The 24,068-nt window shown below is 40.6% G+C and overlaps 4 protein-coding genes across 5 annotated transcripts; 2 read left to right on the top strand and 2 right to left on the bottom strand.

Annotated features, from left to right (window-relative positions):
- Nucleotides 1-225: 225 nt before the first annotated feature.
- Nucleotides 226-1,497, top strand: LOC143319890 (erythroblast NAD(P)(+)--arginine ADP-ribosyltransferase-like). The gene is made up of 2 exons (XM_076729145.1): nucleotides 226-297; nucleotides 769-1,497. Exons 1-2 carry the CDS (start codon nucleotides 226-228, stop codon nucleotides 1,495-1,497), a joined length of 801 nt encoding a protein of 266 aa, XP_076585260.1.
- Nucleotides 1,498-6,428: 4,931 nt separating this feature from the next.
- cbln18 (cerebellin 18) lies at nucleotides 6,429-9,120 on the bottom strand. Its single transcript, XM_076729146.1, has 4 exons — nucleotides 8,950-9,120; nucleotides 8,362-8,541; nucleotides 7,923-8,054; nucleotides 6,429-6,766 (listed from the first exon to the last, which is right to left on the bottom strand). The coding sequence occupies exons 1-4, from the start codon at nucleotides 9,089-9,091 to the stop codon at nucleotides 6,465-6,467; spliced, it is 756 nt and encodes a 251-aa protein (XP_076585261.1). The 5' UTR covers nucleotides 9,092-9,120; the 3' UTR covers nucleotides 6,429-6,464.
- Nucleotides 9,121-12,292: 3,172 nt separating this feature from the next.
- On the bottom strand, nucleotides 12,293-16,031 carry tppp2 (tubulin polymerization-promoting protein family member 2). 2 transcript variants are annotated; one of them, XM_076728839.1, is made up of 4 exons: nucleotides 15,922-16,031; nucleotides 14,659-14,850; nucleotides 13,940-14,093; nucleotides 12,293-13,440 (listed from the first exon to the last, which is right to left on the bottom strand). In XM_076728839.1, the coding sequence occupies exons 2-4, from the start codon at nucleotides 14,847-14,849 to the stop codon at nucleotides 13,249-13,251; spliced, it is 537 nt and encodes a 178-aa protein (XP_076584954.1). In that variant the 5' UTR covers nucleotide 14,850; nucleotides 15,922-16,031; the 3' UTR covers nucleotides 12,293-13,248. The 2 variants fall into 2 exon arrangements, with proteins under 2 accessions (XP_076584954.1, XP_076584953.1); XM_076728838.1 differs by lacking the exon at nucleotides 15,922-16,031 and having other exon boundaries at nucleotides 14,659-15,913.
- Nucleotides 16,032-18,320: 2,289 nt separating this feature from the next.
- ftr84 (finTRIM family, member 84) lies at nucleotides 18,321-21,628 on the top strand. The gene is made up of 7 exons (XM_076728837.1): nucleotides 18,321-19,064; nucleotides 19,260-19,355; nucleotides 19,493-19,726; nucleotides 19,958-20,114; nucleotides 20,209-20,265; nucleotides 20,464-20,517; nucleotides 20,751-21,628. Exons 1-7 carry the CDS (start codon nucleotides 18,492-18,494, stop codon nucleotides 21,290-21,292), a joined length of 1,713 nt encoding a protein of 570 aa, XP_076584952.1. The 5' UTR covers nucleotides 18,321-18,491; the 3' UTR covers nucleotides 21,293-21,628.
- The last annotated feature ends 2,440 nt before the right edge of the window (nucleotides 21,629-24,068 follow it).

Genomic DNA, 24,068 nt, shown 5'->3' with positions numbered 1-24,068 from the left:
GAAAAATTCAAACTTTTTTCACAGTTAACATGATCTGCTAATGGATCCTTATGACATCATTTCTAAACTATATTTGTACTGTATTATGAGCGTTGTCTTAAAACAATTAACTAACACTTTTATTTATGTGGAAAAAGCTGTGGAAAATCATTTCTTAGAGTGCAGTACATGCTGTAACTAATTTCACTGTTGCTGACTTCAGGAACAGTTTTCACGACGGCAGCGATGAAGAGAAACATGATTTTTACTCTGCTGTGTTTACTCCTTTGCTGGATGCTGCCTGTTGACTCCATGACGGTGAGTGGAGGATCTGAAATTTGGTGGACATTGCCAAAATTTCACAAATGCAAACAGTGATTAAAAAAAAAAAAAAAAAAAAAAAATTTACTTTGAACACATTTCTCATACATACATTTTGATTGATAGTAATAAAACAAAATGCATATCTAATGTTCCCCCGTTAATTACATATTATTAAGATATTTTGACTTGATTGTTGCTGAAACTAAGAGCAACATTTTGCAAGTGCTAGCTTATTTATTATAGCTGCAGTATTATTTGATACCATAACTTGTTGAGTGTGGAGGGTTCAGTAAAATGCATGATGGCGGGTGTGCATGACGACTCCAATGACATACCTGCTCTAAGGAAAACACTTTCAGCATCCAGGCCAGGTTTACAAATAAACACTCAGAATAATAAAGCACAGTTTTATCAGTGTCTGTCTAATGACCACGCTCTCTGTCTTTTTCTTTGTTTCCCTTTTAGATCCGTTTGAACTTCACTCTACGAGATGTAGGCATCCCACTGAGCATGGCTGAAGATTCAGTTGATGACATGTACTTTGGCTGCGATGACGCAATGATGGAAACAGTCAAGTACAAATACTTTGAGGAAGAAAAGAACATGAATCCATTTGTAGACGCCTGGAGTGAGGCAGAAAAATGTGCTAAAAGAAAGCTAAAACACAGAAAGGACATGGCTCTAACCAAAGATCACCTGCAAGCAATCTGTGTTTATACAGCTGACAAAATGTACAAGATGTTCAATGATGCAGTCCGGACACAAAGGAGCCTCTATAGGTCCTCATTCAAGTTCCACTCTTTACATTTCCTGCTAACATCTGCCATACAGATCTTGAATAACAATTACTACTGTCACAATACTTACAGGCGTACCAATGTTAAGTTTACTGGCAAAGTCAACCAAATTATTCGGTTTGGTTCCTTTACCTCCAGCTCTTACAGAGCAGACTTGAGAGATTTTGGTAACGAGACCTGCTTTAAAATTAAAACCTGTTCAGGTGCTTTTTTGAAAAAATATTCATATTATGATGATGAGGCAGAAGTGCTCATCCCCCCCTATGAGACGTTCAACATAACTGAGATAATGAATGGTCAAGTCAACATTCAAGGTCTGAGAGATTGTAAAGTTGTCTATGTCTTGGAGAGCGCAGGCGCTAAGAGCAGTCTGAACTGCAATGTTCTGACTCCGTGAGAGTCCAGTAGTTCTTCTCCAGCAGGTGGGGAAAAGCATCCCACCATCTTTAAACTGTCTGAATTAGTCAGATGATACATATCAAAGTTGAATATGCTCTACAGTCCATATCTTTGTGCTTCAGGTTTGTTTGATCATTGTGGGCTTTTGTTTTACACTCTCCCCCAGCAGCATATCATTGAATAATGTGTGTAAGTTGTAAGAGACATTTTTGATGATTTCTTGGCATTTTTTGGAAAACATTGAACAAATTCCTGCTTTTCCTGCTAAGTGAATACTAGTTATTAAACAGCTTAATGCAATAATGATGGTCGTGTGTTCTCTTTGAATGCTAATGTGCAACTTTAGCCCCCATGGCATTCTTAGTTGGGATTATTTAACTAACAAGCTAAATAATCACCTCATACATTCATTAATAATAAGAAACTGTGTTAGGTTCAATAACATAATTTGGGACAACAGTGGAACAATCAAAAACCGTGTGTGTGTGTGTGTCCAGCTGCAGTATTATTACATATTTTACACTTGATTGAACTCCATAAACCTGCAACCACAACCACATGAACCAGTTAACAGGTTGCAACATGTGCTTTCATAAACATACCACTGGAGGATCTTCACAATTGTCCCAGTGGACGACTATCCTCCCTCTTAAGACCTGACGATGAGTATCTCTGATAAATAAAAGTAATAAAAGATTTGCTCTGCTCTTTGACTTTTACAGTGTCCCTGGGTGGGTTAAAACCTGCTAAAACGTCATTCTCGTCATCAAATAATCATTTCCAACTGGAACATCTCGATGAGCACGGCTGGAGATGCTGCTGGTGACGTCCTTAATTGACTGTGATTAAACTGATGAGAACAGTCTGGTGGCTACACAAGAAAAGTATATGGAAACAATTTTGGTTTCTTTGCGCCCATCTCTTAGAAAACAACAGGTCACCTAATATCTGGGAAAGTGCGAAGCTGCATTCTTATGACGGACCATTTACTTCAGCAAATTTAAAGCCATTAGCCATGTTTTCATACAGATACATACCACAGCTAAATTAATTATATTGCATCGTATTCATTTCCAGCACACTTCTCTGCTTGCTGCACATGCTGCACATAGCACGGAATTTTAATATCCACCAACCACAACACCTGATAAGCGCCAAACCCTCTTTACTCAAATTGATCTACATCTACAGGTTTTGCATGTCGGAATGAATTTCTCGTCAATGTTATTTGGTTACCGATCATGAGATGAAAACAGGTGTTTTGTGGATGATGTGATTAAAGCTAGAGATCCTCCTGCACCTTTGGGAATAAACTCAGGGAAAGACAAGGTTAGTGCTTTCATCTTTCTAAACTTTTCTTACCTTTCGAGGCAATATGTGAAACAGTAAATTTTCTTAATCTGTTTGTTGTTTGTTTTTCATACAGATGTGTATTCATCTGGTGAATTGTAGATTTTACTGACATAGCTCACGCTGTCCTCCTTGATTACTACATTTAACAGACACTTCTGACCATTTCTAGTCATTGAGAAAGAGCTGAGTTGGGTCAGAATGTTGAAAGAATTCCTCTCCACTATTTTTCTGTTTTTCCCTTGTACTTCTTTCCAGGAAACATGCAAAACCTCTCGGCGAGAGAAGAAAACCTCACAGATTTTGAGTGTGGTCTCTGTCTGCACTCTCCCATTTTCGTACCCGCAATTGCGCCTTATGTCGTGATCTTTCTGCCCACTAATGGCTGGGTGCTGTGGCTGATGATATCGTCTCCTGTCTTCTGGACAGACAGGATGGAAGTCTTTGAGTTCCACTTGGTCCTCACAGAGCTGCTTTTTGAATTCCTGGAGATTCTGATAATGCTCATAGACAATATAGCGGTAGTCACATTGTCTAAACTCATCAGCATAACATTAACAGCCAGGATTCAATTCCAGACCATCATCTGTGTGGAGCGTTACCTTGCAGTCACACACCCTGTGCTGTACCTCAGGTATAAACCCCTGCGGTACAGAATGAGCTTTAGTTGTGTTGTGTGGCTGCAAACCGTCGTGATTGGTGTATTCCAAATGTTGGTGTGCAGTCAAAATCAGTTATCAGTGAGCATATACATAGCGGTTTTTACTTGCGTCTTTATCATCAATGCCTTCTGCTGCATATCAGTTCTCAGGGCTCTGAAACAGCCTTCGCCAGGGGAAGGGGAGAGGGAGGGATCCAACTTGATGAAGAAAAGGGCTTTCAATATAGTCCTGATCTTCCTGGTGACTATATTTTTCAGCCATGTACCCCTGATCACAGTGCTCCTCCTGGCTGAGAAGATAGAAAAGGACATTTTGTGTGTCGTGCAGCCCTTGGCTTACTGTTTGATGATTTGGCTTGGGGCTATCCATCCTATCCACTACTCCCTGAGGACTGAGAAATACCAAGGAAGAAATTGTTTATGTGTAAATTGTTTTCATGTGTAACTACACTTCAAATTGCTCTTCCTGTTATTTTACTCTGTTGACCACTGAAATGTTTTTTTTCACTCAGCCTCCAAAATGAGAATGTGGACAAACAACAGCCCAAACTCAAGATCGCATTACACAGAGCAGCTGAGCATATACCTAAATGTAATGTAAAGGACGCAGTAGTAACACAGTTTTTTTTTATCCGTTTGTAATCATGAGATATCAGATGAGCTCATGTTTGTGCATTGTAAGTGGTGTTCAAATAAAGTTAAATATGTCTGCAATGGTCTCTTTTTGATCTGCTTTTTTCCTACATAACATACATTTTATGTTATTATATTTTATCTCCATAATATTATATTGCATGGCAATTTGTGTTCAAATTCTACATCTCTGCACCGGCTTCGCATTTATAAATAAGTCAGATTCCTAACATGAAATCTTTGTGAACGATAAAGGCCAACTGAGAGAGCAGACAAATAGATGCACCTGTACAATGTTATGCAATATAACAGGCAGGGTTGTGCACGTTCACACTTCACAAGAGCTACAGCTCAAAGTCCACTTTACACACATTAAAATGAGCTAGTTCACATTCAGTTCACAATTTTGAATTTTACTTTATACTTCTACACCACTTCATCTCAGATGCAGATACACTTTGTCTGACAGCCTTAGTTTCTACAAGCCTTTTAGATTACAATTTATTATACCCTTCCCATGCAGTGAAAACCATGTATCTCCAACCTTTCTGATAAACTTATTAAGGGTTCTTTTATGGGCTGAGAGAATTCAGATTCTTCTTAAGCTAAATAAACTATTCAAAAACCCTTTTCAATTAGCTGGATATCACTGTACAGATGCATGCTTCTCACAGGACAGCAACGCTTAAGATGATCTCACAGAATATGATGATAATATTACTAAACTTTATTTATATAGCACTTTTCTTAGCAATGTTAGAAAGTGCTTTACAAAAAAAATAGAAAAAAATAGATAAGGCAAACAAAATTAAATGAGGCCAAGGACATGAGCACAGACAAAGTAAAGACAATAAAATGAACTGAATAGGATCAAATAAACAGGCATGAAAACTGTGTCAATAAAATTTGAATTAAATATGTTTAAAAGGTTTCACAAAAAGAAAAGTTTTAAGAGGAGAAGAAAGCTAGACTTCTAGAAGCTAAACCTAGTGTGCTAAGCTAAGCTAAGACTTGATGCCTACCTCGGTCTCCAAATGATGCCAGAGGATACTGTGATCAACTGTGTCAAAGGAAGCATTTTGGTCTAAAAGAACTAAAATCAAGCTGTCACTTCTGTCTGCAGTTAGCAGAAGGTCTTTACTAACCTTAACAAGTGCTGTCTTGGTACTATGAAGTGCTCTAAAACCAGACTGGAAACTGTAAAAACACTATTATTATTCATAAATTATATCAGTTGGGATGAAATTACTTTCTACAGAACCTTAGATAAAAAGTTTTGAGATTGGTCTGTAGTTACTTTGCTGTAGATTGTAGCATTACCCTTAGTGAATGATTGACACTGCATATGACACTGTGTGAAATGACAGTGAAAATGTGAACACAAATACGTATTTTAGGAGAGATTTAAGGAGAAACTTAAAAAAAAATGTATAAGCTGATAGCCTTGATCTAGGATTGTATAATATATATATGAATACCGGTGCAGCAATTCCAATATTTACATCTGTGATCTCATTTATATCTTCCGGCCTCACAGCACAGAGCACTCGTTAGGGAGGAAGGAGTTCTGTGCCGTGTTTGGCTTTTTCATGGTTTGTATTGACTTTAGTGGAAGGGGCCTCTCTGTGTCATGGTAAATAATGTTTTCTGTTGCAGTTGTGTGATGTCATTTCAGCTTTAAACTCTTTAAACTAAATAAGATTTCCTTCAGAAGTTGTGACTTCCGAGAGATTCTGAGAGATAGCCAAGAAGGACCATGATATGTAGAACACAGTCCTGGATCAGAGCAACGGTAATAGACTAAATGACCTTTGGCTTGTCTCACAAGACATGATTATCAAGGTACCTAGATCTGCATTGTTCCAGATTTTTTGGATGCCATTTCATTAATAAGTGTGGGCAGATCTCTGCACTAGCATAGTACTCTGGAGTCATCATTACTAGCAAATAGGAAAATAACTGCTTATATGCCCTGTGGCTGATGTGGTTTAGTGTGGTGCCATTCATTCTGTATTAAAGCCGCTATTCCCTACTTTCACCATTCATTAAACAAAAATATGAATAAATTGTCTGAAATGCATTTGATTCTATTTTTATTAAAGTTCTAAAAAAAAATTAAAAAAAAAAAAAACCTCCACAGTGCAGTTACATTTAAGTCCTTACCAGACATCAAAATATGCCATATTTATAGTCTTCTTTATTTTGTAATGTCTTTCTGAAACCCATACATAAATATAGAACATATATACTGTATAGGGGTACACCTTTAGATGCTTTGGACCAGGCGGACGCATTAGACCACATTGAAATACATCAATCTTTTAGGCCAGAGTGGAGTAAATCAACGCTCCAGAGAAGGTGTTTAAGCCCTCGACGATCCCACAAAGCTGTCTGCCGTTCTTCAGCTCTACATAGACCTGGCCTCCCTGCTGCAGTGACAGCAGTAGAGTCTGGGAGCTGCTGTCTTCTGAGTCCTCTCTGTTGTCTTCCCAAATAGATGCCACCACCTCATTGTTTCTCATGAGTTGCACCTTGTAGTACATCCTCTCGCCCTCCTTGCCAACCTTGGAGTAGACCGAGAAGGAGAAGGAGTACAGTCCCGAACAAGGAGCTGTGAATATGCCTGGAACAAATAACATGTTAGTTTAAACTGCAAGTTCAGTTTGGACCATATTCCATACATGCCCTGTATATGTCTGCTAGTTACATGTTTGCCAACCAAATACAAATCAGCCAGTTTCACTGCTCGTCTGTGGTTAAAGTCATTCAGAAAGAAATCCAGCAAATACACGAATCACAGTTGGACAACAACTTTACACGATGTTGGAATCACAGTCAGGGACGGACTGACCATCTGGCATAGCAGGCATTTTCCCAGTGGGCCCATGTGCTATTTGGGCTGACAGTCGGCCACTTTTTTTTTTTATTTTAAATATTGGTCTGACCGGCCCATAATACCAGACAGTTGATCAACGGCCTGATTGACATTGGGCTGGCCCAGTCACATCATTAAACACCAACCCCTTTCGCTGTGGTCCTGCCGGCGTAATGCATCCTTTAGGCGGATGACTTCACTTGCATCCCTTTTCCTTGGTAAGTTCACAGTTAATGTAATGCAAAAGACACAGATGATCCTCTCATTCTCTTTCTATCTGTCACACACATACAGGATGATGTCTTCTTTTTTAAGAATTTGACCAAGTTCACAGGCCTTCTTTATTCAACACTGCTTTGTCTGGAAAACAGTGATAATCACATCAATCAACCATGTCTATTGCTTCTCTTTCTCTCTCCTTCATTCATGTGGCATCATCCCTCTTTTTTCAGTTTGTACACTGCTATTTTTATCTTGAAGACTGACCAATCATTAAATCTCTCTCTCTCTCTCTCTCTCTCTCTCTCTCTCTCTCTCTCTCTCTCTCTCTCAAACATACATACACTGAGTTCAAAGTTCATTCAGGAGTTCAGCTACATTCCTCCTTTTGGACTGGGCAAGTTCACAATTTATTGAGTACTACTGTTGGAAGAGTAAGCATCTGATCCATCATTTCTCATCTCTATTCTTTCTCTTTCTCTTTTCCAACAGGATGAATTCTGCTTAAAGATCCATTACTGTGATGGATTTAACTCATTGCATGGTTGGTATACACATTCAAGAGACCGAAAAGACCAAAAAGGTGTGCACCATCGAATGTGGTGGGCCGGTCTGGTCCAAAATGCCAGGGGCGATTTTTTGTCCCAGTCCACCCCTGATCACAGTACCACTTGTGAGCACTTACCCAGGGCAGGGTTATATCCACTTCCATGGTTGAGGGTGATGACATCATAAGGAATGGGGCTGTTCCTGGTGAAAGGTCCAAAGCAGTTTGTTCTGTCGCTCATGGAGGCTGTGAACGCAACCCTCATCCCTCCTGAGACAGACACAAGCCAACAGTTGAGCAAACAGACAATTCAGCTTGATTAACAGCAAGGATGAGTTTTCATCCACGCTGGCTTTTTTGAAACAAAAAAAAACATGGACCAAACAAATTTGAAGTGCTCAGAAAAATACAAACAGGTGAGATTGTTTTGACATGGTCAAATTTTGCTTCAGGTTGGGCTGTCCCTTAAGTAGATAATAGACTCAAAACAACACAAGCTGTTCTATCAACAGCTGGAATCACATGAATTTGGACTTATGCAGATTGTAGCCGCTTGATTCTGTGGACTGTTGAGTACCTATGACTTCACGGATACTGTCCCCCAGCTGGGACGTGCTCGTCAACAGGTCCATCACTCTTGTGAAGATTTGATCCTCCGCTTCTCGGAGCTCCCGGGCGGCACAGCAGCAGCCTCGCTGGCGCTTGAACGCACACTCGCAGTCCCAGTTCCTGCACGGCAGCTCCCCCTCCCACCCTACTGCAAATGTGAAAGGAAAGAAAGAAAAGGACCATCAACACATTTCATACACTGAATTGGACAGAGATTAATGGGTGTTTTGAGCTGTGGTGTCATGATGGGAATCATATCTACTGTATGTGTGCATTAAATCACATCAAAAGAGATGTCACTGTGGTAATTTGCGATGATATTTGTTTATAGTTTCTGATGGGGAGAAATTGGGGAGGGCACACCTGATGGAAACCCTTTTCTCTTCCTTCCTCTGTATGATCGGCTGGCCAGCTCACCTTTCATCAAATATCCTTGACACCCATCCACAACGTGCAGCAAAAAGGTTCTTAGCCAGCATGCCTTGTTAAGCACCATTTGTTTTTCCAGCATGTGAAGTTTTTCTCAGAACAGCAGCTGAATAACAGATTGGTTTACCTGCCGCCACGCGGAGGCTGCTGATAGTATCTTCGGCTCTCACGCTGTCCCACAGCAGGGCCAAGGTGAACAGAGTGCACGCAAGGACTCTCATCTCACGATGCTTTGAAATGCCTGCAGACACAGTATTTTGTAGTTGCATAGTAGTTAAACAGTAACTGACTGAAAAACGAATTTCAAGTCAATTCAAGTTTGAAAAGACAACGTTCATTCATTTTCTCATTTGTGCAAGAATAACCTGCACAGAACTGCCATAATATCGCAGTGTATCTTTGTATTTGTCTCATTTTTGTAAAAAAAAAGGAAAAAAATGTACTGACTGCAGTCCATCAGAGGATGTCGTCTTCAATCTGTGTCCACGTGAAATCTTATAGTCCAGCGTTCACACCAGCAGTATTCATGATAACCAATAAAAGGCAAAAAGATACAAATAGTGAGGACCTTGGGGTCTTGCAGGTAGCTTGTAAAAGATGTTTCTTTCCACCTCACTTTTATTTCCAAGTGGGTGGAGTAGATCTGTGTGTCCAGTCAACTGGCAGCTCCCAGTAGTTCATGAACGGTCTGTTTCACTACATTGATTCCACTCCCACACACACTTTCAACCCTGTGCTCCTCAGGCTGGGTGTGACCTGTGGGGGTAGGTTTCAGCCGGGACTGTCCTGATAAGCTCCCTAGTGTGTGTCAAAATCTCCTAAAGATTGTATCTTACCGAGCCTGTGTGTATATGTTGGTTATTGGGTCAGAGGTGTCAGGTTGACTGATAGAATTGCTCAGTTTGTTGTTGATGATAAGCCTGTTGTGTCGCCCCTCTGCACCCGTCCCTCGATACCGATGACACTGGATCAAAGAAGGCCCTAGTTAAGTTTAGGCTGGTGTTTCCACTAGTGTGTGGAAGTCTTTTTGTCCGTCGTGGTTGGACCATGAGAAAGCAGTTTGAAATGGAAAGTGTTGAATACTGACATTATTTAAGTCTGTTTAATGATCAGTAAAGATGTCTTTTAGGTCATAGGAGCTGAAGGATCTGTTGTGTATCTTATTACTTACAATTAAGACATTAGAGTTTTGTAATACCGCACCATTAAGAGTGAGAGTTGTGTCCCTGTAACCTCATTTGTCTCACAGTATGTAGGTTAGTGAGTTCTAATTGTGATTTTCTATAAGACTTTCTTCTTGAAGTATAAATATTTAATCATAACTCCGTACAAACTCCATTCTTATTTTGGTTGTGCCATAACAGTGTTTAAAAGCTGCTATAATCAATATTTGTATATTAGCAATGGATCAGATGACTACATGTACTCTGACAGGGTTGGCTTGTAGCACTCAACCCGCAGATAATTGCCAACTAAATATACACTTCCCCTACAGAGCTTTTTAGCATCTTTCAACACTGTGTCCATCCCCTGGCTGTCAGTCCTCATTTACTATGTACAGTTTGTACTGTTTTTTTCAACTTCGAGTAAATACTTGAGTACCTCTTGAGTAATACTTGAGTATACTTGAAGTGTGAATAGTTGCTAAATTGGCACAACCTTTTACAAACTTTAATTGAACTGAAGCACACCAGTGAAAATTATGATTCATGAGTATTCAAAATACCAAACACCAATGTGTTGGAAATGTACTGAAATAAGTAAAGTAAGCAGTAAGTATACTTTTCATAATACTTTGAATTACTATTAAAAGCATTTGTGATTTAGCACACTTTTTAAAAGTACGCCTCAAGAATCTTTACCTCAGATAACACATTCGAATAGATGAAAAAAAAAAATAGTAACTTACGAATAAATAAGTAAATAATATTATTTGTGTACTGAGATCACAGTACTGAGTCAGTAGTACAGGAATACAGGCTCTGTTTTATGAAATTCAATGACAGAATCCACACAAAACCCGGGCGATGCTTATCAGCTCAGGCCAATAATGTGAGATGAAGAGGAGGAAAGAGATCTTCAAACATGTGCACCATACGAGGAGCAGCGTTAGAATGGCTCCATAAATGCCATCAGGGTCACATTACAAGGAGGGTCCAGGCAGGAGGTTGAGTGTACACTGAGTGTTTATTGTTCTGCAGGGACTCTTTATGTTGTGAAATCCTATCCCAGGTATTACTGCAGGCCTTAGATAAGGGTTATTATCTTTAACCTTCATTGCTTTAAAGAGCTATTTATTGAGAACATTACTTAAGATTTTTTTTTTTTTTTTTCATTTTTCATTTCTCAATACTGCAAATCCACCTCCTGTCTGTTAAAGCTGAAGTCAGCCCCTCAAAATTGGTTTTGAGAATATTAAAATGCATATTCTTACAATATTTCCCCAAATTCTCCATATTCAAATCAGTGAAATGTAAAATAGATAAAGTTTGATATAATAGTAAAAAAGCATCATGTTGGTGCATTTATACTATATATATATATGTGTGTGTGTGTGTGTGTGTGTGTGTGTGTGTGCGTGTGTGTGTGTGTGTAGAGACAGAGAGAGAGCGAGTTTAATTCTGGGAGACATGTTAAATTTTTAGTTGATTAAATCTGGAACCAAATAAAACAGACACAAACGAATTAGAGCATGATGTCAGTGAGGAAAAAATAAGGAATAAAGATTCATCAGTACAGTTGTGACAGTTGAGGCTCGGTGAACTAGACAAACATGGAGACCACACCAGATTTAAAGTGCTTTAAACAATATATTATTTCAAACTAAGCCAAACGCAACATAATAAATGAATCATCAGTCTGTAAGTGAGGCAAAACAAACCAGACCAAAGGGGTGGATGGTGGTTAGATGAATCAACTGCTATTCCCTCCTCCCCCTCACAAGGTGTCCTCATGTCGGATGAGACAACAACATCATCTAGACCCTTCTGAGAGGTCTGGGAAGCAGGAAGATGAATTGCATGCATGTCAGGACAGGCAGGAAGCACTTCCAGACACACACTGTCACTGCAAGACAGATGGCAACTGGGTTAAGACGTTTGGACACACATCAGCACAGACACAGTGCCCAGCCAAGACAATGGCCAAATGTCCACCTCAGTTACAGGTAGTTGGGGACAAACACCCATACAGACTTCCTCTTGAACCAAGTCTGCGTGCACAGACAGAACAATTAACCCAATTCCCCTGAGCAGAACAGTTTCCCCAGTATCCAGATCAGGTGAGAATGGCCAAATGGACCATCCTATGAAACTGTCTAATGAGCCCTGAGTCCCTCAGAATTGTACCGGAATTTTCTCATTGCTGCCCACAAATGAGTGTGAAATGAATGCCACAAAAGCATCACTCACCTCAGAACTGGTGTTTTCTACGCCACCTGTGGCAAAGATAACTGAACGAACAGGAGCAGCTCATGCAACAGACTTTATTGTGGAAAATATTTATTCAACAGAGCAGTGGATCAAATAGCAGGGACAACTGATGCGGTCTAAAACAACCCAAACAAAACCTGCACGAAAGCAGAGAGCCTATCTAAGTACTGACCACTCTGAACAGACAAATGTCCACGGCAAATTAAACTAACAGACTTGCAGCCACCAAGTGATGAGGTTAATTCAAGTCTATTGAAGGCAGGACGAGCTCCTATTTACTTACTTATTCTGTGTTCTTCATCTCTTATTACATTTTATACATACTGTACTTCTACATTTCATGTCATATAATGAATTACATTTAATGATATGAATAAATTCCATGACAAGAATAACAGCGGGCACTAATTGGTCATGCAGCAAAAGGCACTGACGATAAGCTTAGCAAGTGAAGGAGTGTCATCCTTTAAAACTATTGCATCAAGGTAACTGAGAATACCAGCACATTACTGTACATCAGAGCATTCACGCTGCTGGCTACATCAATAGTAAGGCACAGTATTAAACTACACTACAAAGCAGAGTTAGTTTCCTTAAAGCATGCTCGGCTACAAGCACAGTTTTACCTGTTCGTCCTTGTAAAATCACTGAAAATATACAAAACACTATGAGTTGTTCATGCTATGATCCATTGAGCATTTCTTGACTGAGTGCAGCTAAGTGTTTTCATTATCTTTGGATTATTTCAACTCTTTCTTTAGGTTTCCCATCCTGGTTGTCACTTATGAAAACCTTGAAACTCCATTCATGTCTTTTTTTCATTAATTCTTCTTTAAAAGTGTGGTGAATGCTCGGCCCACAGGACTTCAGTCCAGCACATTTATCTTGTCTTCAAAAATAGAGAAGCCGATGTATTTATGTTGTTTTTGTTTTTTTTTAACAAACCTAATTCGGGTTATGGGGTTAAACAAGGTTTTCATAATGTGTCAGCAGAGTTATGCTTCTTTCACTTTGTCGTCGTAGGTGCCACTGCCCTTGTAAGCAGAGACATAGCCGCTGGTGTCTGGGATGTCCTCGCGGCCGCCCTTCCCTTTGCCTTTGCCCGACTCGTCAAACCGCTCCTTGTGCGTTCCGGTGTATTTAGTGGTGTCAGTCAGTCTGTCCACCGCTGCTGCCTTTGCCACTCTCTAAAAACAACAACACATCAAGGTTACAGGAAAATGTAACTAAAAAACCAAACAGCTTTTCCTCCTTTGCTCATTCAGTGAAGAACATAAGTGCACACAGACAGACATTCACATGCTTACTTAATAATCACTTAATTATTTGTTTTTTCAAGCACCTCCATGAATTATCTCGCTGGAAGAACTGATTCATGCTTAAAATGCACAAGTCACATTTTAATTTGGGACTAAACAATTTAATTGATTTAACCAATCAAACACTGATGGAAGTCCTTCTAAGTTATTCACCAAGTATTCTCTTCATTATACCAAAGCTTCTAAAGCTTCTCAGGAAACATAATTAATCAGCTGTATGGTGTTGAGTCAGTTAGAGCCTGACATTTAACTTTGGAGGGATCCATAAGTGCAGTCCCTGGATGTTGCATGCCTGAGGGTGGCCAGTGGTGTGTGTGTGTGTGTGTGTGTGTGTGTGTGTGTCTTCTAACTGATGAAAAATACTCACAGTGATTCCGACGTTGGCTGGCTCCTTACCAGCAATCAGACCGTAGAGCTGCTGAAGCGCCTCCTCTTTGCTTTTGCCTTTAAAACGTTTGGGAGCCAACTCCGTCAGGGCCTGGTTGAATTGCTCAAATGTGATTACACGAGCTGACTTCGCCCTGAGGAAAAACACACAGTGTGCACACTGAAATATCTCAATGTCTATTATGGTGGTCCCCTGACTTCCTCGAGCACCAGCATGAAGTTACCATTTGGGGCTCTTAGCGAAACGTCTGGATGGATTGCCGTGAAATTTGGCGGCCTGCATATATCTGTGGTGTCCAGAGGATGAAGTGACTTTGGTGATCTCCTGACTTTTAATCTGGTATCATGAGGTTAATGCAATGTAATTTCTTCACTGCTTTGGTTTTTGGATCACCAGACACCTGCAACAGGGACGACTTTCCCGTCAGCCTGAGCCTCAGCAAAGGCGAAGGCTTACTTTACTACGTACCATGTTCCATGTGCAGTGCTAATGAGCCAGTTTTAGTATATGACGTTTTGCGTATCAGCATAGATGAATTTGTTTTAATAACCATTTACTGACTCTCCATGGTTTTGTGCAGTTGATGCTGATGTCCTCTGCAACAGCTGACACTGCTCTTCTTCTGTGTTACAGTGTGAGAGGGTTTCTGTGTTGAGAATGTTTTAGCTGTGGAAAACTGAGCCTGGACGAAATCTTACTTGACTTTGCTGAAAACTATGTCAACATCCGTAGTGGTGACGTTCTTGACGTCAACGATGTTGCAGTCCTTGCACATCTTGACAAAGTTCTTGCCGTTCATCTCCTTCCCTGTGGCCTTCGTGTCTCCATGGACCGCAAACTTCTGGAAGGAGGTCTCCACCTCTGCCACAGACACTGAGCCCTCAGCCATGCTGACAGATACGCAGTATACATGCATTCCAGGTTGACAGACAGACACACAATGATTATGTTCAACGTCAGCTTAATGCATTGTCCTAAGACTAAAATAGCCCTTCAACAAGAGATGAAAAAACATACTTACTTTGGTTTACTTTCTATTCTTGTGAGGACATTTTGTGAAACTGAAGAACTCACACTAATTCATAAAGACTCTATTAGCTGATTAACGATAGGCCTGCCAAGAAACGGCTGCCATCATGGTCAGTCTAAGTGAACATTTTCTCTCACTCTCTCGCTCTGCCTCTCTGTCTCTCTCTCTCTCTCTCTCACACACACACACACACACACACACACACACACACACACACACACACACGCACGGACACACTTTCACTTCCATCATAATGTTAGTGTTACACAAGCTGCTCTTGCGTCAATTTAATTCAATCAGCTCAGTTTCCGAATGGCTGCTCTGCTGTTCAATCTCCAGTGAGAAACAAACATGCTCCTTCTCTTTCTCTTCTCCTTCTCCACTCAATCTCTCTGTCTCTCTATCTCTCTCTCTCACACACACACACACAGACACACACACAAACACACGCTTGTCCATTACTTAATTGCTGTTTGCTGAAAAGTAAGGATGTTTGTTTAGTTATGTACGGAAATAAACAGTGACCTAAAAACATGATTTCTAAATACAAAATAAGAATATATTTAAAGGAAAGTACTTATTCATAATTGGACTGTTTGTAGCATAGAAAATGCATCTAAACACACTTGTCATGCATTCATAAAAGCATATGTAAATAACACTGTAGACCCAGTGTTGGCTAGCAGTACTTTTGGGAACAATATTGAATCCCATTTTAAAATGTAGTGTTCCATCTGAAAATGTACAGATAAATATCACAAGGGATTGCCTTTACTGGAGCATGAAATAAGACAAGATCGTATGGCAACTGTTAAATATCACAATATCACATATCTCGGACAGGTTTTTGTTGTGTCGCTGCCGTTGCCCCTTTGTTGTTTTGGTTCTGACGGCATGAAACGGTGATGCTGAAAAAGAGAGTAAAGTGTACCTGCTGCCGTAAATGGAAGGATGCGGTGTGAGTATCTGTAGTCCTCCTCTTTCTTCTTCTTTCACCTCTGCCTCTCCTCCTCCTTCCTGCCACTCCCAGACTATCTCACACTGACGACAGCGATGGAGAGATGCAGAGAGGCATGAGGAGAGAGGGAAGGGGAGAGGGGCGGAGGGAGAGAGTACCAACCAGCACAGTCAATGACATCATGGCCACTCAGCCTCTCTTGTGTCTATTCAGTCTCATTAGCTCCTCGCCTCTGTGCACAGACTTGCTTCTGTAGAAACATTTATCACGTTCTGTTTATTTGATTGCACTTTGATTCATTGTCCTGCTGATTTCTGTTGCATACCTTCAGATGTTTCTTTTGTAACCTGTGCTTTTGGGGCAGGTGTTACATTATTACTCTCATCCTGCTCTCTGGAATTTACTGCTCTGACCCTTTTCTGTCTCTCCTTTAACAGTGAACTCAGCTCATAGCTTTGCGCCGTGCTCGCTCTCCCACCCTCTCCTGCTCTCCGTTTCTCTCATACTGCCATCGCCACAAGAGCCCTCTTGTCTGGACAGAGATGAGAGCGGCCCTTCAAAGGACAAAGAACAGTGACAGTGTAGAGCTGACACGTTACAGGGAAGATTGTCCCATCTCACAGCTTCATATCAGTCAAAGTGGATATCAGACCAGGAATACAGGGAAGGCCTTTTGTGGACACTCATGTATGTGCCACAGCTGCACTGTAGAGGTCAAACAATGCTGCTGTTGGGATTCGGTACATGTACCTATGCTATCATATCAACTATATACATTATATAAACCTATTCTCACTCCGATTCAGCCCGACTCAATTATATACTACTATTCATAATCACTGTGGTGGAAATTGGAGAGTCAGTTCACAGACAGGCGTAAAACTGAGATTTGTGAGAAGGGGGGGCCTTGCACAAGAAACTGAGGGTCAACACCTTCAAATGCAACTCTCCACACATTTATAGATACAGTGTGGGCTCAAAAATGTGAAGTGGAAAGTGTAAATGTAAAGTGTTTCCCAATCTTTTTCCTTAAGGGACCCATTTTCTATCAGTGAGTAAACTGACATCCCCTGACTGGGCCACATGTTTTATGGATATTTCACATTATATTCAATAACAATAACAATAACAATAACAGTGCAGAACAACTGTAAACTGCACAATTAACCTAAATAGTGAATGCAGTAAGCCCAGGAAGATTGTGGAAAATGAGCAATTTGGATGAATTTTGAGCTGTTTTTATTTCATTAAAGATAAGTTGTCTTGACATTTTAGAAACTTTTCATATGATTCTTAGTCTGTATTATATATTATTATGTATTTAGATTCTTAACAGTCATAGGCTTGTTTGTTGACCAGTTCATTGTGAAGGCTCTGTGACCACAGCATGTGTTCAGGTCTTCACTGCGCCCTTCTCCTGTGTTAAGTTTCTATCTCACATAATAAACTTTGAAAATAACAATTTCATTTAGTTTTCTGCACAGAAATGAATTAAATTCTGAGATATATGGACCCACTGTATATCTTTGAGAAAAGATTTCTTACACCCCTCAAAAATCAAGAAGATTCAAAATTGAGCTTTGGCAACCCCTAGTGGGGGTTGGGATAATCAAGTTCCAAATCAATGAATCTATTGTAGTAAATGAATTAGATTTTGTTTTCAAAATATTTTCTGTGTTTTTGCAAGTGTTTTAAAGTTTTTGTATTAAAAACCGATAATTTGTTCTTTTATAATGTTTTCGTCAAATTAAAGTTTATACCTTTAAATTAAGCTGAAAATGGAATATTTCTTAACTATTGTTTCAGCCTTGTCTTCTGGCACTGCAGTGATTATACCTCGCATTGTTTTTCAGGTTTTAATCTGCTCCTGTGGGTACCTGCATACTGATACTGATGTCCTGTGTTTTGTTCACAGGATAGACAGGACAAGTTGTTTTGACATCATGCACCATCATGAAACTCACTTTTCAGTCAAATGGAAAGCTGGAGGGTGGAAACACTGACCAGTGCAGTCCATTCCTCACCCATGGTAAATGTTAGATTTAGGGGAAAATCAATACACAACAATGGACAGCGAATCTCTTCCCTGAACAAATCACTGATTAGTTTCTGTTATGTCTCTTATAGTAAACATTTTTATCTTGTTTTGGAAAGATACAGCAATATCAGCGGATCACTTGACCTGACCTCACTGTGGGAGTTTACCTGGAATTCCTGCTTGTGAAGCAGATTCTGTCACGGTTGCAGACCTCTGTACTTTCACTCACATGCTGTGGGAAGACGTCACCTTTCTGTTTACAGTAGAAACAAAGGCTTGTCTTTAAATGTCACCAGGGAGCAGTCCTCCCTCTGGTTTGAGAAGGAGCTGGAGGAGCACAGGAGCCTGTGGCTGGACTGTCTCTGGACCTCATCCTGACCGACACCACTTGACTCACCATCACTTGCTGACTTACCCATGTTAACAGTTTGAGGATTGACCCATGACACAAACTGACTGAAGGCCATTCTGAGTTCATCCCGAATTTGTCTCGTTCATCATCATCATGGCTGAGTCTAGTTTCCCTTTACCACCAGAGGATTACTGTCCCCTGTGTGTGGACGCGCTGAGAGACCCGGTCACTATCCCCTGCGGTGACACCTACTGCCTGGAGTGCATCAAGATCTACTGGGACCAGTTTGACCACATGGGTGTATACAGCTGCCCACAGTGCCGCGCAACCTTCACCCCGCGGCCCGTGCTGAGGCGCAATCTGCCCGACGTGCACCACGAGCCACGCCGGCAGCTTCCGGAGCTCACTCCTTTTCCCTACATGCACCGAGAATCTTACTGTGACTTCTGCGTCGGCCGGCGCAACAAGGCCGTCAAGTCGTGCCTCATGTGCTTGGCCTACTACTGCGAAACGCACGTCAAGCCACATTACGAGTCATCCACCTTCAAGAGACACAAGCTGGTGGATGAGACGGGCCACCTGGACAGGAAGATCTGCCCTCAGCATGAGAAAGGCCTGGAGCTGTTCTGTCGCTCTGACCAGATGTGTATCTGTGTGCTGTGTACTGTCAGAGAGCACCGCAGCCACAACATTACCTCAGCAGAAGAAGAGCGCATCGAAAAACAAGTGAGTCTGACTAGTTGGTGAGTCAAAACGTGTGCCATCTTAGCGTCTGTCAGATGTGAATTTCCTTTTTTTAATCAATTCCATGAAAGAGAAGAACTCTCTCTCACTGAAGCTTCATCCAAAATGATCCCAAATGCCACATATTAAGCATTTGTCTTGTTTTCTGAAGTTCTTATCGTCATGTTCTTCCAATAGAAAGTCTTGGTGGTCACCCAGTCTGAAGTCCAGCACATCATTCAGGAGAGGATGAAGGAGCTGCAGGAGCTCAAACATAATGTGGATGTCCTAAAAGTAAGATCAGACATCACCTAATCAAACATGAATGACTGCGTTTGTACATTTTAAGGTCTCATGGTGTTATATTTCATCTGGTGGTGGTATCAAATCTCACACCGCACTCCTCTCTGACTTACTGACTTACTTTTTAGAGTTGTGCCCAGCGAGCACAGGCAGAAAGCGATAAGACATTCCACGAAATGCTGCAGGCAGTGGAGCGCTGGAAGGCCGAAATCAATCAGATGATAATGGCCAACATGCAGTCAGCGATGTCGCAGGCTGAGGGCTATGTGGACCGTCTGGAGCAGGAGATACTGGAGCTGCAGCGCAGAGACGCGGAGCTACGTCAGATCCTCGAAACAGAGGACAACATTCACTTTCTGCAGGTGCTGAAAGTGAAAGTCCGTACAGAGCTGCAAGAAATATTAGCGTTCATGCCGTTCATACTCGCCATGTAATATAACATCAGTAGAACACTGGATTTTTTAGATGGCAAAGTGTGCACAAATCAAGGTTTAACAATTGAGAGTATGTCCTTTTCTCAAGTGAGGCTGCTCTTCTGTTTGTGTTCTTGACTTGTTGACTGAATAATGGAGCCCCTGTTTCTCGTTGAACAGAATTTTCCGACCCTGTGTGTTCCTCCTGAAGCCATGGTGCCCAAAGTGCTCATCAACCCCCAGTTCTCTTTTGGAGAGATGAGCAAGACGGCCACAGAGATGAAGGAACATCTGGATGAGATCTGTAAGAAGGAACTGAGCAAAATCTCCAAGACAGGTTTGTGTTCAGTAAATAATATTGACAAAATGTCTTTATACTGTGAAAACTATAAAGTGGAACAGGCTGATCTAATGCTGCATCATCTTTACAGTCAGTGAAACCCCTGTCTACATACTTTTGCCAAGAAATGGAGACAAACGACTCAAAGGTAAATGTGAGCAGAAATGTGTCCAATTTTACCTTTAAACACACATGAACATCAATCATATAGATTTTATTTCTGGGAAGAGAACAAGAAAGATGTAGATGGAAAGTGTTTTAAAGTTTCTCATTTGATTTATGTAATTATGTAATTCATTTCAGATAAAACCAAGTAACACATGTCCATGTTTCCACATCCAAACAGTTCCTTCCAGGGTTGATTTTCAGGAACCAAAAACCAGGACAGACTTCTTGAGATGTGAGTAAAGTGTTTACGATCAGTTCATTTGGTTCCTATCAATGTAAACAAAGTGACTACTTTGACATGTTTGCTTTTCCTTGACAGCCATATTCATTAATGCAGTTTTCTCAGATATTTAGTTATTGTGGGTTAAAGACAGTGAGCGAGGGAACGTGAATGATCTTGATCAATGAGATGCTCCACATCTAAAGATAAATAATTAAGAAATGCGTATGGCTGTTTTTACTCAGACTCCTGCAAGATGTCCTTTGATCCAAACACAGTCTACAAAGAGCTGGTCCTGTCGGATGGGAACCAGAGGGTCACACGCAAGAAAACAGTCCAGTTTTACCCAGATCACCCAGAACGCTTTGATGGCTTCTCCCAGGTGCTGTGCAAGGAGCCTCTGACTGGTTTTAGATTTTACTGGGAAGCAGAGTGGAGTGGGGAGTTTTCCATTGGGTTGGCCTACAAAAGCATCAGTCGCAAAGGGAAAAATTCACACAGCCTGCTGGGCTACAACGACAAGTCTTGGAGTCTCCTCTGCTCAGACTCAGGCTACTCAGCCTGGCACAACAAAGTAGACCGAGACCTTCCTGATGCTCCCAGGGCCACACGGATTGGTGTGTACCTTGATTATGCCGGCAACACTGTGGCCTTTTACTCGGTATCAGAGACTATGGAGCTTATCCACAGGTTCAAAGCTCAGTTCAGTGAGCCTTTGTATGCTGGTTTTGGTGTGGGCTCCTCTGTTACCCTCTGCCAGCTGAAGCAGAACCCAATGCCTTACTAAGATTTCACAACAGGGGAGCTGTGGGAAGTCCATTGTGAAGGTTGCAGCCCTAGACTGTAAAGTACAATGTAAAGTTGTTGATGACACTGCGAGTATAACAATAGCAGTCCTCTAATACTAATAAAAGAGGGCCTATATTCAACTGTGATGCTTTTATGAGAAAAAAAACGTGTCTGAAACAAACTGCAGCTAAATGGTAAAAATATGCTTGCACGTTCGTGTAAAAACAAAAATCTGCACGCTGTTTCAAACCTTTCAAGTTTTCATTGTCTTACGGAGAACAACTTTCACAATGAAGGTTTGAAGCTATGATACAAAACACTACAAAGAGCTCGATATCCCTTCATAAGAAAATAGAAATATAAAATCAAAGTAAATTTACTTTAATAAAGTTACTAAATATGATCATTTCAACTACTGCATTGTGCATAATTCATCTGTGTTACATGACTCATTTATAACTATGATTGATTTAGTTATTTTTGTGATCATGGCCTCTATGATTAATGTCTTAAAGACATTTTTCTGCTTATAGACAATAGCATTTAGTGTACACTTTCCCCGCCATATATAGTTGAAACATAGGTGGAAGAAAGCAGAGAGCCGTCAACAGCAGGATGGAAGAAAAACCTTCATGTAAATCAAAACCCAGACCAACGATGGACCCTGTAATCACGATCAGCCAAGAGAAGCAGTAACAGGCCACCTTGTACCTCAGAGGTTTACACCTGAGGAATATCACAGGATGGTCAGTTGCAAGGTATTGTTCCAGGCAGATGCAGCTTTGCACCAGAGGACGCATAATGAGGATCATCACACTCAAGAGCTGATTTAGTTCTGTGAAAAGACAGAGTAATCCAGGAAATGCCTGAGAGACAGAGAAGGAGCTCAGCCACGATGTGGGTGAGAGGGAATGCTTCTCCTGCCAGAGGTTCCCTCCCAGCCTGCATGGTGTTTTCTTCAGGTGACACCTGCAGTGGAGCTGTGGCTCCATGGTTGATGGTGGAAACATCTATTTTCATCCTAATAATAAGCACATTAATGTTGTTGTGGATGACTGTATAGTGATGCTGTCTAACTCATACTGTAAATGTTTATGTCATCATTTGTTAACAAATATCATAAACAATGGCACAGATAATTCTGTATGATTCAAAAATATTCTTCATTTCTTTAGATCTCATAAATTACATTATCGGAAGGCCAATTTATTTATTTCTAAAGGAGTATTCATTCTGCAACAAGCACCATGAACCATTTTACCATAAATAATATATACCATAAGCTTTTTGTTGTTTTTATTATATCTTACTTTTTCATGTTTATAACCTGCTTCACTGACCTTGTCATTATATAAACATTAAATAACACTAAACCTCTTCATGACCTTCAACCAGCTGCACCAACACTTTAAACAACCCGACAAATTGAAAAGCAGTTTCAAACTTGAAAAATGACAAACTTAAAATGAAAATAATTAAATGCAATTTAATTATTAGCATATGAAGAAATCACTTTCTCATATTTATGAGAGCCTGTGTACTACGATTACATTTTTAACTTATCTGGGACCTTCACAGTGACTCATGGGAGGAACATTAGCCTCTCTCCTTGTAGCTCACATGATTTGCAAGTGAAATGACCCAAAGATACAACACTGCTTTACATGTTTTCCACCTAACAGACACGAAGCACGGCCAGGGCCCTATATGCAAACTTACAGGTGTTGGAGGAAATCAAACAGAACTACTAACAGAAATGTTGGCAGCTGCTATATTCTTCAGACTGACTGCAGTAGTATTAATGTATATTACAACAGACTAAAAAGAAAATGTATTCCAATGACAGCAATCCATGTTAGGTGGACTTAAAGCATATTGAGAGATTTTGGCGGCATTTTAAGTGAGCTTTTTATTGTATGGTATTCTTTTTATGTTCTACTACTCTCAGGTGTATGTGCTACACTGCAAAACGTAATACAAACATGACTGTAGTGTGTTGAAGCAAGTATTATTGCAGTTATCAACCAAAACCTACAGGTGCCTTGTGGAGTTTCCTTTTCAGCAAACTGTTTATTTATATATACACAGTGTTACTCACCAAATCTCATTGTGTGTATCCTGGAGCTCTAGGAAATATGCATCTCTCCTCATGAAACATCTGCAAAGCTGATTTTCCAACCGTTCTGAATCCTGCACATTGTTCACATCCATGTTGAGTAGATAGCAGCCCTCTTCTTTACTGCCTTTGCTAGTGCTTTGCTGCAGTCCTTGGAGGATTACCGCTACCTCTATATCAGCAGATGACAGTGAAACCACTGGTAGGAATGTGTATTGCATTTCACATATGCATGGGAATACTTTGTGTATGCATGAGACTTTACATACTGCTGGGTAGCTTGTGAATTTCCCCCTGAAGATAAAATTTTATTGATAAAATAAAATCAAAATGTATTTGTTGGTTATACACTGTATCATTAATCTGAATCTTTACAGTAACTAAAAAATAATGTTATCAAATAAATGTAGTGAAAATGGAAATACTCAAGTAAAGGTACAGTGCTTGCGTGAATGTAAATGATCACTTTTCATCACTGGCAGGGTGAGGAGGAAAAAACAACTTTGTGTAAATGACCTGAAGTGACCTCTACACCTGCACACGGGGCCACTGTGGTTGCTGTCCGTGTCAGCGGACAGAGGACGAAAGGCAGGACACAGCCTGCAAAAATGTTTAAAGGCAGTGAGCCCTGTCTTCCTTTTGTGATTGAAAGAAATTT

The sequence above is a fragment of the Chaetodon auriga genome, chromosome 4 (genome assembly GCF_051107435.1).
Source record: "Chaetodon auriga isolate fChaAug3 chromosome 4, fChaAug3.hap1, whole genome shotgun sequence".
NCBI lineage: Eukaryota > Metazoa > Chordata > Actinopteri > Chaetodontiformes > Chaetodontidae > Chaetodon > Chaetodon auriga.
This window is presented reverse-complemented; position numbering and strand designations above follow the sequence as displayed.

What these genes read in the sequence shown, in the direction of transcription:
- LOC143319890 (XM_076729145.1), top strand. Translation starts at nt 226, where the DNA reads ATGAAGAGAAACATGATTTTTACTCTGCTGTGTTTACTCCTTTGCTGG. An exon ending in TGCCTGTTGACTCCATGACG is followed by an intron (nt 298 to 768) that starts GTGAGTGGAGGA and finishes TTTCCCTTTTAG; the next exon opens with ATCCGTTTGAACTTCACTCT.
- cbln18 (XM_076729146.1), bottom strand. Translation starts at nt 9,091, where the DNA reads ATGCAACTACAAAATACTGTGTCTGCAGGCATTTCAAAGCATCGTGAG. An exon ending in CAGTATCCGTGAAGTCATAG is followed by an intron (nt 8,055 to 8,361) that starts GTACTCAACAGT and finishes TGTCTGTCTCAG; the next exon opens with GAGGGATGAGGGTTGCGTTC. An exon ending in TGGATATAACCCTGCCCTGG is followed by an intron (nt 6,767 to 7,922) that starts GTAAGTGCTCAC and finishes TATTTGTTCCAG; the next exon opens with GCATATTCACAGCTCCTTGT.
- tppp2 (XM_076728838.1), bottom strand. Translation starts at nt 14,876, where the DNA reads ATGCATGTATACTGCGTATCTGTCAGCATGGCTGAGGGCTCAGTGTCT. An exon ending in ATAGTTTTCAGCAAAGTCAA is followed by an intron (nt 14,094 to 14,658) that starts GTAAGATTTCGT and finishes GTTTTTCCTCAG; the next exon opens with GGCGAAGTCAGCTCGTGTAA. An exon ending in CAGCCAACGTCGGAATCACT is followed by an intron (nt 13,441 to 13,939) that starts GTGAGTATTTTT and finishes TGTTGTTTTTAG; the next exon opens with AGAGTGGCAAAGGCAGCAGC.
- ftr84 (XM_076728837.1), top strand. Translation starts at nt 18,492, where the DNA reads ATGGCTGAGTCTAGTTTCCCTTTACCACCAGAGGATTACTGTCCCCTG. An exon ending in GAGCAAAATCTCCAAGACAG is followed by an intron (nt 20,115 to 20,208) that starts GTTTGTGTTCAG and finishes TCATCTTTACAG; the next exon opens with TCAGTGAAACCCCTGTCTAC. An exon ending in CAGGACAGACTTCTTGAGAT is followed by an intron (nt 20,518 to 20,750) that starts GTGAGTAAAGTG and finishes GTTTTTACTCAG; the next exon opens with ACTCCTGCAAGATGTCCTTT.